Genomic DNA, 12,682 nt, shown 5'->3' with positions numbered 1-12,682 from the left:
GCTTTTTTAAATAAATTTTATTTATTTATTTATTTATTTTTGGCTGCGTTGGGTCTTCACTGCTGAGCGAGGGCTCTCTCTAGCTGCGGCGAGCGGGGGCTACTCTTCGTTGCGGTGCGTGGGCTTCTCACTGCGGTGGCTTCTCTTGTTGTGGAGCATGGGCTCTAGAGCACAGACTTCAGTAGCTGTGGAACACATGCTTATTTGCTCCACGACATGTGGGATCTTCCCGGGCCAGGGCTCGAACCCATGTCCCCTGCATTGGCAGGTGGATTCTTAACCACTGTGCCACCAGGGAAGCCCCGACAGATTGTTTTTTGTTTTTTGTTTTTTTTGGGGGTACGCGGGCCTCTCACTGTTGTGGCCTCTCCCGTTGCGGAGCACAGGCTCCAGACGTGCAGGCTCAGCGGCCATGGCTCACGGGCCCAGCCACTCTGTGGCATGTGGGATCTTCCCGGACCGGGGCACGAACCCGTGTCCCCTGCACCAGCAGGTGGACTCTCAACCACTGCGCCACCAGGGAAGCCCCCGACAGATTGTTTTTAACCAGCTCTTTGGAACTTCACTTCAACCCTGAGCTAAGCATTCCAGGCCACATCCTGCGTGTGCTGATGAGCTGAGTGCATTAAAAATGTCTACACAGAGCCTCAAACTAATTTGAAAACCATCCTGACTCTGCTGTGTTAAGGTTTGCTTTCTTTTTCCCATCTGTCCCCAGACTAGCCAAGATCAACATAAATCGCTAATTCTGAACTGAAGGGCACTGCTAACATTTCAGGAAAAAACAAGGAGGGGAAAAATATATCTACATAGGCTTCTTCCTGAAAAAGTTAAGACACAGAACACATTGGAAGGCAAACTGCTCCTGCCTCGGGCATAGGAGGGCCCAGCTTGAGCAGAGGGGAAAACGGGGTGGGACCATGCAGGTTGGCCTTGACCTCCTGTCTGTGTCTTCACCATACCTGCTTTCCTCCCAGTCCTTGGGCTTCTTGGTTTCATTGGGTTTGATGCAGCGAATGTAGTGAGGTGTACATTTCATCAGGGTGCTCACAAGGTCATTGGCTTGTTTCTAGAAAGGAAGAGTGACACCATTTAGAAACATGGAACTTGCCCTAAAGCAGACCAACTTTCAAAGGAGACCTGTGTGCAGATGTACAGCTAGAAATTCATCCTCATGACAGTTTGTTCATTAGGCTTAACTCGGGCCTACTACACTTTCTTAAAGCTCTACTCACTGTTATGGTGATTTGAACACTCTCAAGTGGGTTTGAAATTAGATTTTTGAAAACGATGAGGTATTTTTAGTATAGTTAATAAAATAAGACAAAAAAACCCCACCCCCAAACCCAGTAAATCCTCCTATATAATTCTTTTTAGGAGAAACAGGGAAGCATGCCAACTGTTAACAAATTTAGTTAATTTTATATTGACTGACGGCCTTTGCAAATACATTTTTCTCATAAACTCTGAGGGGAAGGGAGGTGCACAAACGTATTTGCAAGGATAGATCATCAAAATCCCCTGTACTCTTTTCAGGCAATCTAACCAATGAAGAATCATCTTATTAACATGATGGAAATTCACAATTAAAAAGTGGGAGATACATAAAAATCTCAGAATTCATAAATCTTTTATAGGCCATTTCATTCACCTTCTTCCTCAGCATGTCCTTTTCCAAACCTGCTGACTCACAGCCCTTTCAGTGTGGCAGGAAACTTACTCTTTCACGAACTAAAATATTCAATGTAAAATCAGCTCTTACTACCTGTGCATCGGGTACCCACGATGGAACTGGGTTCAAGAAGAAAAAGCCACATAAATAAAGCTGAACTTGCTTATGAGGTATTTCAAATCATGAGTGCCACAAATGTTGTTTGAAGAAACAGGAGCAGAGCCCACATCAGCACTCCCAGCACCACACAGCTGAGCATACCCTATGGATCCAATCATGGGGCACACATGCAACCTCTCATTCTAAGCAAATCAGCACAAAGAGAGAAAACCTCTAAAAGAAAATAGAGGAAAGGGATCTCCAAAGCCAGAAAACCATTACAAAGTCAGCAGAAGGGATCTGCCTGCAGTAGTCAACCCTCTCTCAATTAGGACTTTTCTGTTTTAATGGGTTTGGGAAATCTGAAACCCTTGAGAAAAACTCTTGGGTATATTCAAAGCAAAAGTTCTCTGTTTAGATGTGCAGAATATGGCATTCTTTGCAATGCTTGGAAGTCAGGGCAAAGCTGCCGAGGTTGTATGATCAAAGCAAAGCTCTACGATAAAAATGTAAATTGACTCTCGTCTTCCTTGTTGATGAGAGAGAGATTGTACTTGAGAACAAATTTAATGATCTTTGCAACACGTAAGATGAAGCTGGGGAGGGACTGGTTATAATAAAGCTTTATTTTTTAAGTTCCCAAACTCTTAATTTTTATTTTTAATTTTTACGTATAACTTAGCAGACTCTTTAGTCCTAAGCATTTAGGAGCATACCTTTTCAACTTAGCATAAGAAAACACAGGGGGCAAGTTCGACTTAAGTTTATATGACACTTGACATACTTCTTTCTATTGAGCTGTTCAATAGCTCAAGATAGTAACGGCTAACAAGTACTGAATATGCTTCATGGGCTAGACACATGGATTTTCTTATTTATGCCTCAGAATTTTAAGAAGTAGCTTCTTACAATTATCATTCCCATTTTTTAGATGAGAAAACGGGGCCTTAAACAAAGTATTACTCAAGATGATATAACTAGTAAGCAGAAGTTAAGGCTAGAACCCAAGTCTGTGAGCTACCAAGTTTTTTTCTTAACCACAATGCCATCCTCCTCCTTAAGGAAGATATGGGATAATTTAGTGTGATAACAAAAGGAATTAACTGGGTGAGTTAGGATTAGAGAGAAGCCTTTAGGTTTTGGAATAATCATTTTGAGCAAACAGGAATATATCTCAAAATTATCCTGTATTTAGCTATGGGTCAACTTTAAATGCCCCCTGAAGTGGTTGGGAAGCAGCAGGTTGGATTTACTCTGGCTCCAGACAAGAAGAGGCCATGAGTTAGAACAGAAAGCTACCAAAGGCACTTGCCCTGCAAGGGCAGAGGCTTGCCTACAGAGGCTTGTCTACTTGCCTACAGAAGCAGGCATTAAAATATGCAGACAGGGGCTTCCCTGGTGGCGCAGTGGTTGAGAGTCCGCCTGCTGATGCAGGGGACACGGGCTCGTGCCCCGGTCTGGGAGGGTCCCACATGCCGCGGAGCGGCTGGGCCCGTGAGCCATGGCCGCTCAGCCTGTGCGTCCGGAGCCTGTGCTCCGCAACGGGAGAGGCCACAACAGTGAGAGGCCCGTGTACCGCAAAAAAACAAAACAAAAGTGCAGACAGGACAGTGAGAAAGGCTTAGGGTGACAGCTCCCCATTCTACCCTCCACATAGATTGTTAGCAAGCCTGAATTGGGATCCTGGCTCTGCTCTTTGCGAGCTATGTTGCAAATCACTAAATTTCTTTGGGCCCCAGTTTCCCCATCTGTAAACTAAGTAGGTTGAACTAGAAGACGTCTAATTTAATCTGAAGGCTGGAATAGATGTTAAATGTCTACGAGTCCAGTTACCTCACGGCACTCGCGTCTCTCATCATATCTGCTCCCTTAGAGGCCCAGTCTCACTTAGATACAGCTGTAGCCCAGTCCACTCTGCCAGCTCTGAGCTCCATTCCCTCCATCGTTGGCTCTAATTTCAAAACCGGTCCCTTTTAGCCACAACAATGTAGAATTTAGAAAAGCCTCAAAAATGACATGTTATTAAGGAAAGAATACTCTTATTTAAAAACAAAGATAGTGGGAGTTCTCACCAAGCAAATATTCTATTAATTAAATCCTACAGAACACTTTTAAATTTTAAGGAATTAGAATACAATAAGATTCCCAACACTAAAACTACCTTGAACATAAATTTAATTTTTCTTCCAAGGAACTCAGGATCCCTTTAAACGTTTAACCTCAGGGATATCATTAAGATGACACTTAGTTACTATATATAAAATAACCAACAAGGTCCTACTGTATAGCACAGGAAACTATACTCAATATCTTGTAATCACCTATAATGGAAAAGAACTTAAAAAAGAATACATACATATATATGTATAACTGAATCATTTTGTTGGACACCTGAAACACATTGTAAGTCAACCATACTTCAATAAAAATTAAAAAAGAAAAAGATGATACTTAGCATCTGCAAAACATTGTAGACATGAAAGGTGTAAGAGATTGGGCCACGGCTATACATCTCTAAGAGGTGACTCGGGAGACATAAAACAGGGAGAATCTCATTCCTACATGGAGGCAGAGTGTCAGACAGGCAGAGGTCACACAGCTCACCAAGAGGATACCACTGGTGAGAATATGCACAGTACGGTCTCCCTAGATGAGCTGGCTGACTTCAGGCTGACCTCCCCAGACCACAGCAGTCCTGAACATTTTGAGTACACCCGGAAGGTGGCTATTTTGAGCATAATACTAGACGAGAATATGAAGGGGTCAAGTCTTCCAAGGAGGAGAAAAATGCTCCTAACACCACCCTGCTTTTTATAGGGAATAAGTTGGACTGAGAATCCAGACCACTTGAACGTGAGTCACTGCAGCCTTGAGGATCTGGGCCCCTTGGATCTGAATGTGACAGTCTTGTGACTAGATTTTCCAGCCTGGAGCTAATCCTGATCCAGGACCTAGAAGTTAAAGCTTGAGTCAGAGCTCCGTGCAGATGTCAATTATCTGGGGCCTCGTGAGAACCGCATCTCCTCCCTGCCGTCAACTCTCTGCCCCAGTGAACTCAATCCAGACACTGTCCCAGGACTACTGTAGGTCTCAAGTTCCTTGAACATGACTGTCCTTAACCCCAGAGGACTCTACCCTCCTACCCTCTAGCGTGCGCCTGACTTCCTGCACAAAACCTGAAGCTCCTCCGGATGGAAGCGTCTCGTGGCTGTGATGTTCCCTTTATTTCACGCAGGGCTTATGCCCTCAGAGGCTGGGAAGACAGGCTTCCATAGGTGCAGCACTCGGAGAAGAAAACGCTCGTGAACAAAACAGGCAGCAGCAACTGTGGTGTTCACGGGGCCGGGGTTATCGGAGGGCACTGTGAGAAGGACATGTAGGATCTGGACACACAGAGCCACACAGGGGGATGGACAGTCAGAACAAGCACATCAAGTGTCCACTGAGAATTAGGCAGAGATGAAGAAGCGTGGCAGAGAGGGAGGGGACAGATGGAGTAGTATGGAACAGGAAAGCATACACGGTTTGGGCTTATTATGTTTCAGGCAGTGTGTGCCTTAGAGGGACGATGGAAATTAATCACCACAGTACCCCCCTGAGATAGGTACTGAAATCTCTAAGGCAAAAGAGGCACTGAGAGTTTAGGTAACTTGCTGGCGATCACATGGTGAGGGATTTGAACACAGGTGACGAGCCCCAGAGCCCTACCTACTCTTAATCACTCAATGATTCCATTGATTATAAAGACAGGGTGGTATTTAATTGGTATGATTCTTTAAAAAACTGTATTTAATATACACTCTACTATATATAAAATAGATAATCAACAAGGACCTACTGTATAGCACAGGGAACTCTACTCAGTACTCTGTAATAACCTACACAAGAAAAGAAACTGAAAAAGAATGGATATGTGTATATGTATAACTGAATCACTTTGCTGTACACCTGAAACGAACTCAACATTATAAATCAACTATAATATAAAATAAAAATTAAAAAAATATAATAAAAATATAAAATAAGAAACTGTTTTTAACTGGTATAATTAAATAAGAAAACGTTTAGTGACTGTTTTTCAAAAAATTACATGATGGAGTGTGTTTGACACAACCTCTAAATTCAGAGAGTAATCAGGGACAACCGATTTCACCACACAGTGCCTCCGATAATTCAATGCACTCTCCATGAGAGGCTCTCAAGAAACACTAAGAATTCCTCTGACTTTGAGACACTGTGAAGCCCAGATGCCTGTAATTCACAGAAAGGAGGGCCCACAAGACCCAGGGTGGAAGGTGCATGAATTCCCCATATAAGACCCAGTAGAATTTCAGGTTCGTAAAGTTCCATAATTGGCAAGTTCTGGGGTCTGGTCTGGAAAAGCATCATCAAAATCCAAAATGTGGCTCTTGATCATAAAATCTCTCTGACAGTTTAATGTGAATTCTCCTAGATTCAGTATAAAGCCACTTCCTCTTAGAAAGTAACTGATTATCATCTGCTGACTATTAAGCTATGAGGTACTTAATATCCATTTGGGGTTTCAGTACAGCCAAGTCCAATTCACCTGCGTCCTGGAACCCTTTCTCAAGCAGCAACGTTACTTCTGGCCATCTTCTGTAACGAATCTGTTACATCTCCCTGACCGCATCCCGGCCCAGGGGTGTAGTTCCTGACGCCTAGAAAACCCTACCTCTTAATAGGCATCCATCAATTTCCCTATTAAAATAGAACAAACCTTTATTTTGCTTCCAGCAGTAGTTGGGCGTCCTTTCTTGTCAGCCTGCAGATTTTCCGGAAATAAAGACTTTATAAAAGGTCTGGGAAAGGAGAAAGAGAATGCATTAGCAATCAGTAAGTACCCTGGGGGCTGGAAAGCCTGCTTCCATAGAGAATGGAGAGAGTCGTCCAGAAGCACAGAACCTTGGATACAGAATGGCCATCTGACTCAAGCCATCAAGTTGTGACCCGGGAGAAAAAAAGCAATGGACACAAGAAACGTAGAGAGAGAATTCTAAGACAGAAGCATCTTGGAGTCGAGACCTGAAAACTAAAATTTTAAACTCTGCCTTTCAAATTTCCCCACCCACTAGAACTGAGATACACCTTGGCAACAGGACACAACAGAGGGGGGTCAGTGTGGGTTTTCTGAGTTAAGTAAGATAGACCAGGATGCAGGGATTTCTATGAATTGTCCAGATCCAATGCAGATTCTGCTTTGCTCCAAAGCAGGGTTTCTCAGTCTCGATGCTACTGATATTTGGGATTGGATAATTCTGTGCTGGGGCCTGGGGCTGCTTTACACACTCTAGGATGTTTCACAGATCAGTGGCCTCTGCCCACAAGATGTCAATAGGGCACTGTATCAACCCTCCCTTCCCTCAAGCAAAAAACCTAGACAAAACGTGTTTTGAGTATGAGCAATTTTAAGTGCAGCTAATCCACTAATGCTTTGCCTGCTGAATATGCAACTTCATTAGTAGTTGTAACTGAGCTACATCTGTCGACAGGCCTGCCTCAAAAGGCACAGGGCAGGGACAATGTCTTAGTCACCTTAGTGTCCCTGGTGTCTGGAACAGAGCCTAGTACACAGTAGGTGCTCAATAAATATTTGCGGATTGAATGAATGATGTGATCCATGTAAATTAGGAATCTGCCACTCAAAGGAAATTCCCCCTAAAAGACTTATTGGGCATCACGGATTTTCTAGGAAGTCTCCACAGCATTCTACTTTCATAACCTCACCAGACACAATTATAGATTTTTTACAGCACATGTGTTTACCAAACAACAGACCATGTCGAAATGACAGGAGTTTTACATGGAAGTATCAATAGCTCTTGAATTTTGCAGTAATTTTAATAATTAAAAAGAAAAAAATCTCTGAAAGCATGCCCGCACCTGATTTTCATAAACTCCAAAAGCCAGGACTTGTGGCTTACCTGACTTTTTAAGAGCAAATAGATTTTACGTTTTGAGAGAAGAATCTCCGAAGTGAGGGGTGTGAGTGCCACGAAAGTGCAGGCCTGGGGAGATGAGGGCCAGGGAGGAGGGGAGGCTGGAGGGAGGGGAAGAGGGTTAAACGGAGCAGAACTTCGAACCACGGACCAAAAAGGAAACTCAGTTTTGCTTTCATTGAAGTCAGGCCTTTTCTAGACAATTAGCAGGCTTGCAGCTGTTGATCAAAGAAGGTAACCTTGATATTATGATAGTTGAAGTAACAGAGACTAAAATGGCAACTATTACTTGGAGCCAGCTCTAAAACTTGTAAAATCTGGAAGACTGTGCAATATTGTACTTGCCAGGCATGGACAGGCCTGATCATGTAAATGACATCTCACATCACTACCCAGGACCACGGGGGACCTTTGCACGGAAGAGGCAAGGAAAGGACATGGCAAAGCTGGCCCTGGGAGCTCCAGCAGCTTGCAAGGCGGATGCCCCCACTGCTCTATGCTTTTAGCTTAGTCAGGGTCTTGGGGGTTAAAATGGATCTCTGAGTGCCCCTCCCTGAGTTCTTGAGCCATTTCCCAAGGGCTTCAGCAATTCAGGTTAACTTCGGTTTAGCTAAGCTATTAGCATTTTCAAAAACAGAGGGAGAATTCTTGGGATGATGTCCCGAGGGCAAAGTGTCACAGAGCCAGACTGTCTCACTCTTAGACTGTCAGGCACAGCCATCCCAACCCAACTCCAGAATGGGCACTTCTCCCTGATAAAACCATTGAAAATGATGAAACTGGGGGCCCTGAAGGGCATGCAGATAGCACTTAGCATGTGGGGTGGGAAGTATCAGGGGTACAAGGGAGAGACTAAGACCGGGGGGGAAAAAGCTGTTTTGAGAAGCTGAATTGTCTAATGATAACCCAGACCCAACAGCACAAGGAAACGTAACGCCGACCATTCAAATGTCACACGTTTGTTCTAATATTGAAAATCCGATCAAACCTCTATCCCGTGTCGGATAAGGCAAACACACTTACAGCTCACTGCTCTGCATAAGCTCGATCAGATCCATAAACAGCACATCACGGTTCCGCTCACAAAAGCCATCCATGTCATAGGATACCTGGCCAAGAATGGAAAGATATCGAATTTTACCCTTTAAGTATTTCATTGAACAAAACATCCAAGCTGGCATGGCTGTCCTCCAGAGAGTGTGTGTATTTCCAGATATAACAATTGGGCTTTCATCCCGATCTGTCACATTAAGGCTGTGCATGTTTTAACTTGTTAGATGACTTCAGCTGGCAATGGCCTGGAGATGCTGACGGATGGTCTCTGGCTGCTTACACGATCCAAATAGTACGTGACCAGGACCCCAGCTCTCATGATTACACAGCCCTTCTTCGATGGATCTATAGGCGTATGTAAATAATACACTTAATTCTTCCTCTAAATTTTAGGTAAGATGGAGTAAAATAAAACTCTCTGTGCTCACTAACGCACTGCAGTGGGCCATGTCATCTGAGGCTTTTCGATCTCTCCTACAAATGGTGTCAGAGTTAGATCAGTTTAGTTGAAGTCTCATGCTCAAGGACCCTCCTTAGTTAATAAGAGACTTATTGGGATGAAGGGTGAGACCAATGAATTTCCACAGTACTAGGAAGTCCCCAGATATCATGACATCAATTTACTTATCTGTGTATCACCAGTACCCACACAAAGCTTGGTACCCAGTAGCACCCAGTAATCACGCATTTTATGAGAACCCCAAAGGGAGCCTCTGGTCCTTATGTATACTCCCAGGGAGGATGGGCAAGTAAAAAATGCAAGCTTGTGATTGCGTAAGAGGCGAGAAAAAATCTCATTCCTTCAGCAGTTAATATATAGGTTGGGGCTTCCCTGGTGGCGCAGTGGTTGAGAGTCTGCCTGCTAATGCAGGGGACACGGGTTCGAGCCCTGGTCTGGGAGAATCCCGCATGCCGCGGAGCAACTAAGCCCGTGAGTCATAACTACTGAGCCTGCGCTCCGCAACAAGACAGGCCGCAATAGTGAGAGGCCCGCGCACCGCGATGAAGAGTGGCCCCCGCTTGCCACAACTAGAGAAAGTCCTCGCACAGAAACGAAGACCCAACACAGCAAAAATAAATAAATTAATAAACTCCTACCCCCAACACCTTTAAAAAAAAAATATATATATATATATATATATATAGGTTGATTCATGCTTATGTTATATTAAGGATGATTCATGCTAAAAAATACACAGTGGTGTATACACACTATCTTTTGTTTGTCTCTCCAAATATTTCATGGGTCCCATGTTGTTGAATGAATGAATGATGGATGAATAAAACACAGTGAGGCACATAAAACTCTATGGACACTGCTTTCAGTTGCCTCGTGAGAAAATAGATTACAGACCCAAAGGCTTATTAATACAGATAGACATTGAAAAGGATAGCTTCCCCTTTCCTGCTGAAGCCCTGCTCCCTGGCCATACCTTCCCAGCGTAATGGTGAATAATGAAGCCTTGGTTCCAGCTGTTGAAGTGCTCATGGTTCCCAATCTGCATCTGAAGTTTCTGGAGCAGCGTCTGATCTGCTCCCTCACCCACCGCGTGCATCGTGGCACATACATCATCCAGGATGCTCATGATCCCAGGGGGGTTCTGATGGGACCAAGAGAGCAAAGTCCCAACTCAGTGACTGTTTTAAAACATATACTGTTTATCAGGTCTTTCCTTAAGCAAGGAAACCGCTCCCTAGATTTAAGATACCATCTTGAAAGTCAATCTTTCCCTTTGAGGGAGAATGCTATTAATACTCCCAAATGGGAGTCACCACTTAGATCTAACGATGGGGGAAAGTCCATTTTCAAAAACAAAAAGAGAATAGTTTAACTCCCTGAAGTTTTATTCAAAGCCATAAACAGAAAGATCATTATCTGCTCACTCCTATTTGTACTAGGGTGATTTTTTAAACCCGAAAGATAAAAACATTTCCCTTGGACCCTAATTCATTTCTTAATGTTCGCTTTCAGCCTGTTACCCATATAGACATGGTTAATACAGCTACACACTGGACACATTCTATCATGTATTACTTTTTCTGCATAGCACTAGTTTATAAATAATCCTGCTGTTTTACACAGTCTTTATACTTATTATTTTGATGGCTATATCTCCCTACTCTTATATGCTATCGTTTATTTAAGGACTGAGTTCTCTATGGATGTTTTCACTGTTTCCAGTTGGGACTTTTATAAAAAAACAGAACACAACAGTACCGTACAGATCTCTCTCTATACCCTTTTATTTCCTTTTGAATCATTTCTAGGGCTAAAGTCCTAGAAGTTGTATAAATGGTCTAGGAGGCAGGGCCAAGTTTATATCTCTTCATATGCTATGCCATCAACATAAGTCATAACCGTCTTCCCTTAAGATTCAGTAACAACCTCCGTTCGTACATTGGCAATGTACTCATACACACGTGTATATTAACTACAAGAGTAAAACTCTATTTTCACACATATACCCATAAGCAAAATAAATGTAATCGCTACAACTCTCTGCAAATCAGAGCTGTCACTTTGCTTATTCTAATACAATGACAGAGAGAACACAAACTCACTTAGTGTAAACCTGTGAGCCGTGAAGAGACACACCAGACGGATACTTACAACTTTGTTCTCGATGAGGTCACACACGATTTTGTTATTAAAGTAATCGATGGGTGTCCATCTGATGCCTTCTTGAACATATTCTTCCTGTAGAACAGAAAGTGGGAATTCACAGTATTACCCAGTGGAGACCAGCTGGAGCTCTGCACGTGACGGATACCACAGGCACAGGAATCATGAGGAAAGAAAAACCTGAATGCCCTTCAATAAAAACTTGCAATCTTAATTTCTTCTAAGAGGAAGAGGAAAGGAGCATTTCATTGCTTGGTCATTTTTATGTTTGGTTGGAACCATATGAAATTGATCCCATACAACTGTTTTTGACTTTAAAATGGCTTAACCTGTAGGTCCAGTTATAGAACCATCTTTTTGAACTCAACATGGAACAGAAGTACAGATTAGCATCTAGGTGCGTAAAAGGGAAGGCCCCTCATTCAGGTCAACTGCTCGTTACACTTGATGAACACCATCACACTCTCCTGGTTTTCCTCCTTCCTCATCAGTCTGGCTTTGTTAGCTTCCTTTGCTGGCTCTTTCTTTTTATCCAGATCCTTATACTGATGGAGACTTTCAGGGCTCCATCTCCCAGCCTTGTTTCCTCCACTCTTGTTCTCTAGGTAATTCCAGTCAACTCCCTGGCTTAAAATAACACCTATAGCCTAATGACACCTGAATTCATTTCTCTAGTCTAGACTTCCCCACTGAGTTCCAGATTCATATATTGATGTATTTCATATACTGGAATTTCCACCCAGAGGTATAACAGGCCTCTCAAACCTACCAGGTTCTGGCCCTCCATCCCTCCACTGTCTCCAACCAACTGCTCTCATCTTACCCTTCAGTAAACAGTCTCCCCATTGGCCCTGTTATTCAAGCTACAGAGGAAGGAATCATCCCTGACTCCTTTTCCCTTTGGTAATTATACTGAGCAACTCAGGCTGACTCACTCTCCAAAACATATGCCAGCTCTGACCACGTCACCACAGCACCACCTCAACTGCTGCCATCACTGTCTACTCACCCCCTTTCTTGCCCAGTCTCAGGCAGGAGGCTCCTAACCGGTTTTGAAACTTCCACTCCTGTTTGCCCTCCCCTGCCCCACCCTACCTGTAGGTCTACAGAGCCAGAGCCACCTGGTCAAAAACAAACACAAATCAGCTCGCGTCACTCTCTAGTCAAAATTCTCCAATGGCTTCCCATCGTACTTACTCAAAAATCTACCACCCCCTACAAAGTTCCTCTGTGATCTAGCCTCCGCCTTCTTCTCCCATCTCAGTCCCTACCATGTCC

At 43.5% G+C, this 12,682-nt stretch overlaps 1 protein-coding gene across 1 annotated transcript in view; it reads right to left on the bottom strand.

Annotated features, from left to right (window-relative positions):
* The window catches only part of MYO1E (myosin IE), a 204,753-nt gene that overhangs the window by 48,027 nt on the left and 144,044 nt on the right, over positions 1-12,682 (bottom strand). Inside the window, exons 13-17 of the mRNA XM_030878851.3 lie at positions 11,393-11,479; positions 10,215-10,382; positions 8,752-8,837; positions 6,510-6,591; positions 963-1,069 (exon numbers count right to left, since the gene is read on the bottom strand). Coding sequence (XP_030734711.1) covers positions 963-1,069; positions 6,510-6,591; positions 8,752-8,837; positions 10,215-10,382; positions 11,393-11,479 — 530 coding nt within the window. The remainder of the gene's footprint in view (positions 1-962; positions 1,070-6,509; positions 6,592-8,751; positions 8,838-10,214; positions 10,383-11,392; positions 11,480-12,682) is intronic.

Source organism: Globicephala melas, chromosome 2 (genome assembly GCF_963455315.2).
Source record: "Globicephala melas chromosome 2, mGloMel1.2, whole genome shotgun sequence".
In the NCBI taxonomy this organism is placed as follows: Eukaryota; Metazoa; Chordata; class Mammalia; order Artiodactyla; family Delphinidae; genus Globicephala; species Globicephala melas.
Note: the sequence above shows the minus strand (reverse complement) of the source record. Positions and strands in the feature narration are given on the sequence as shown.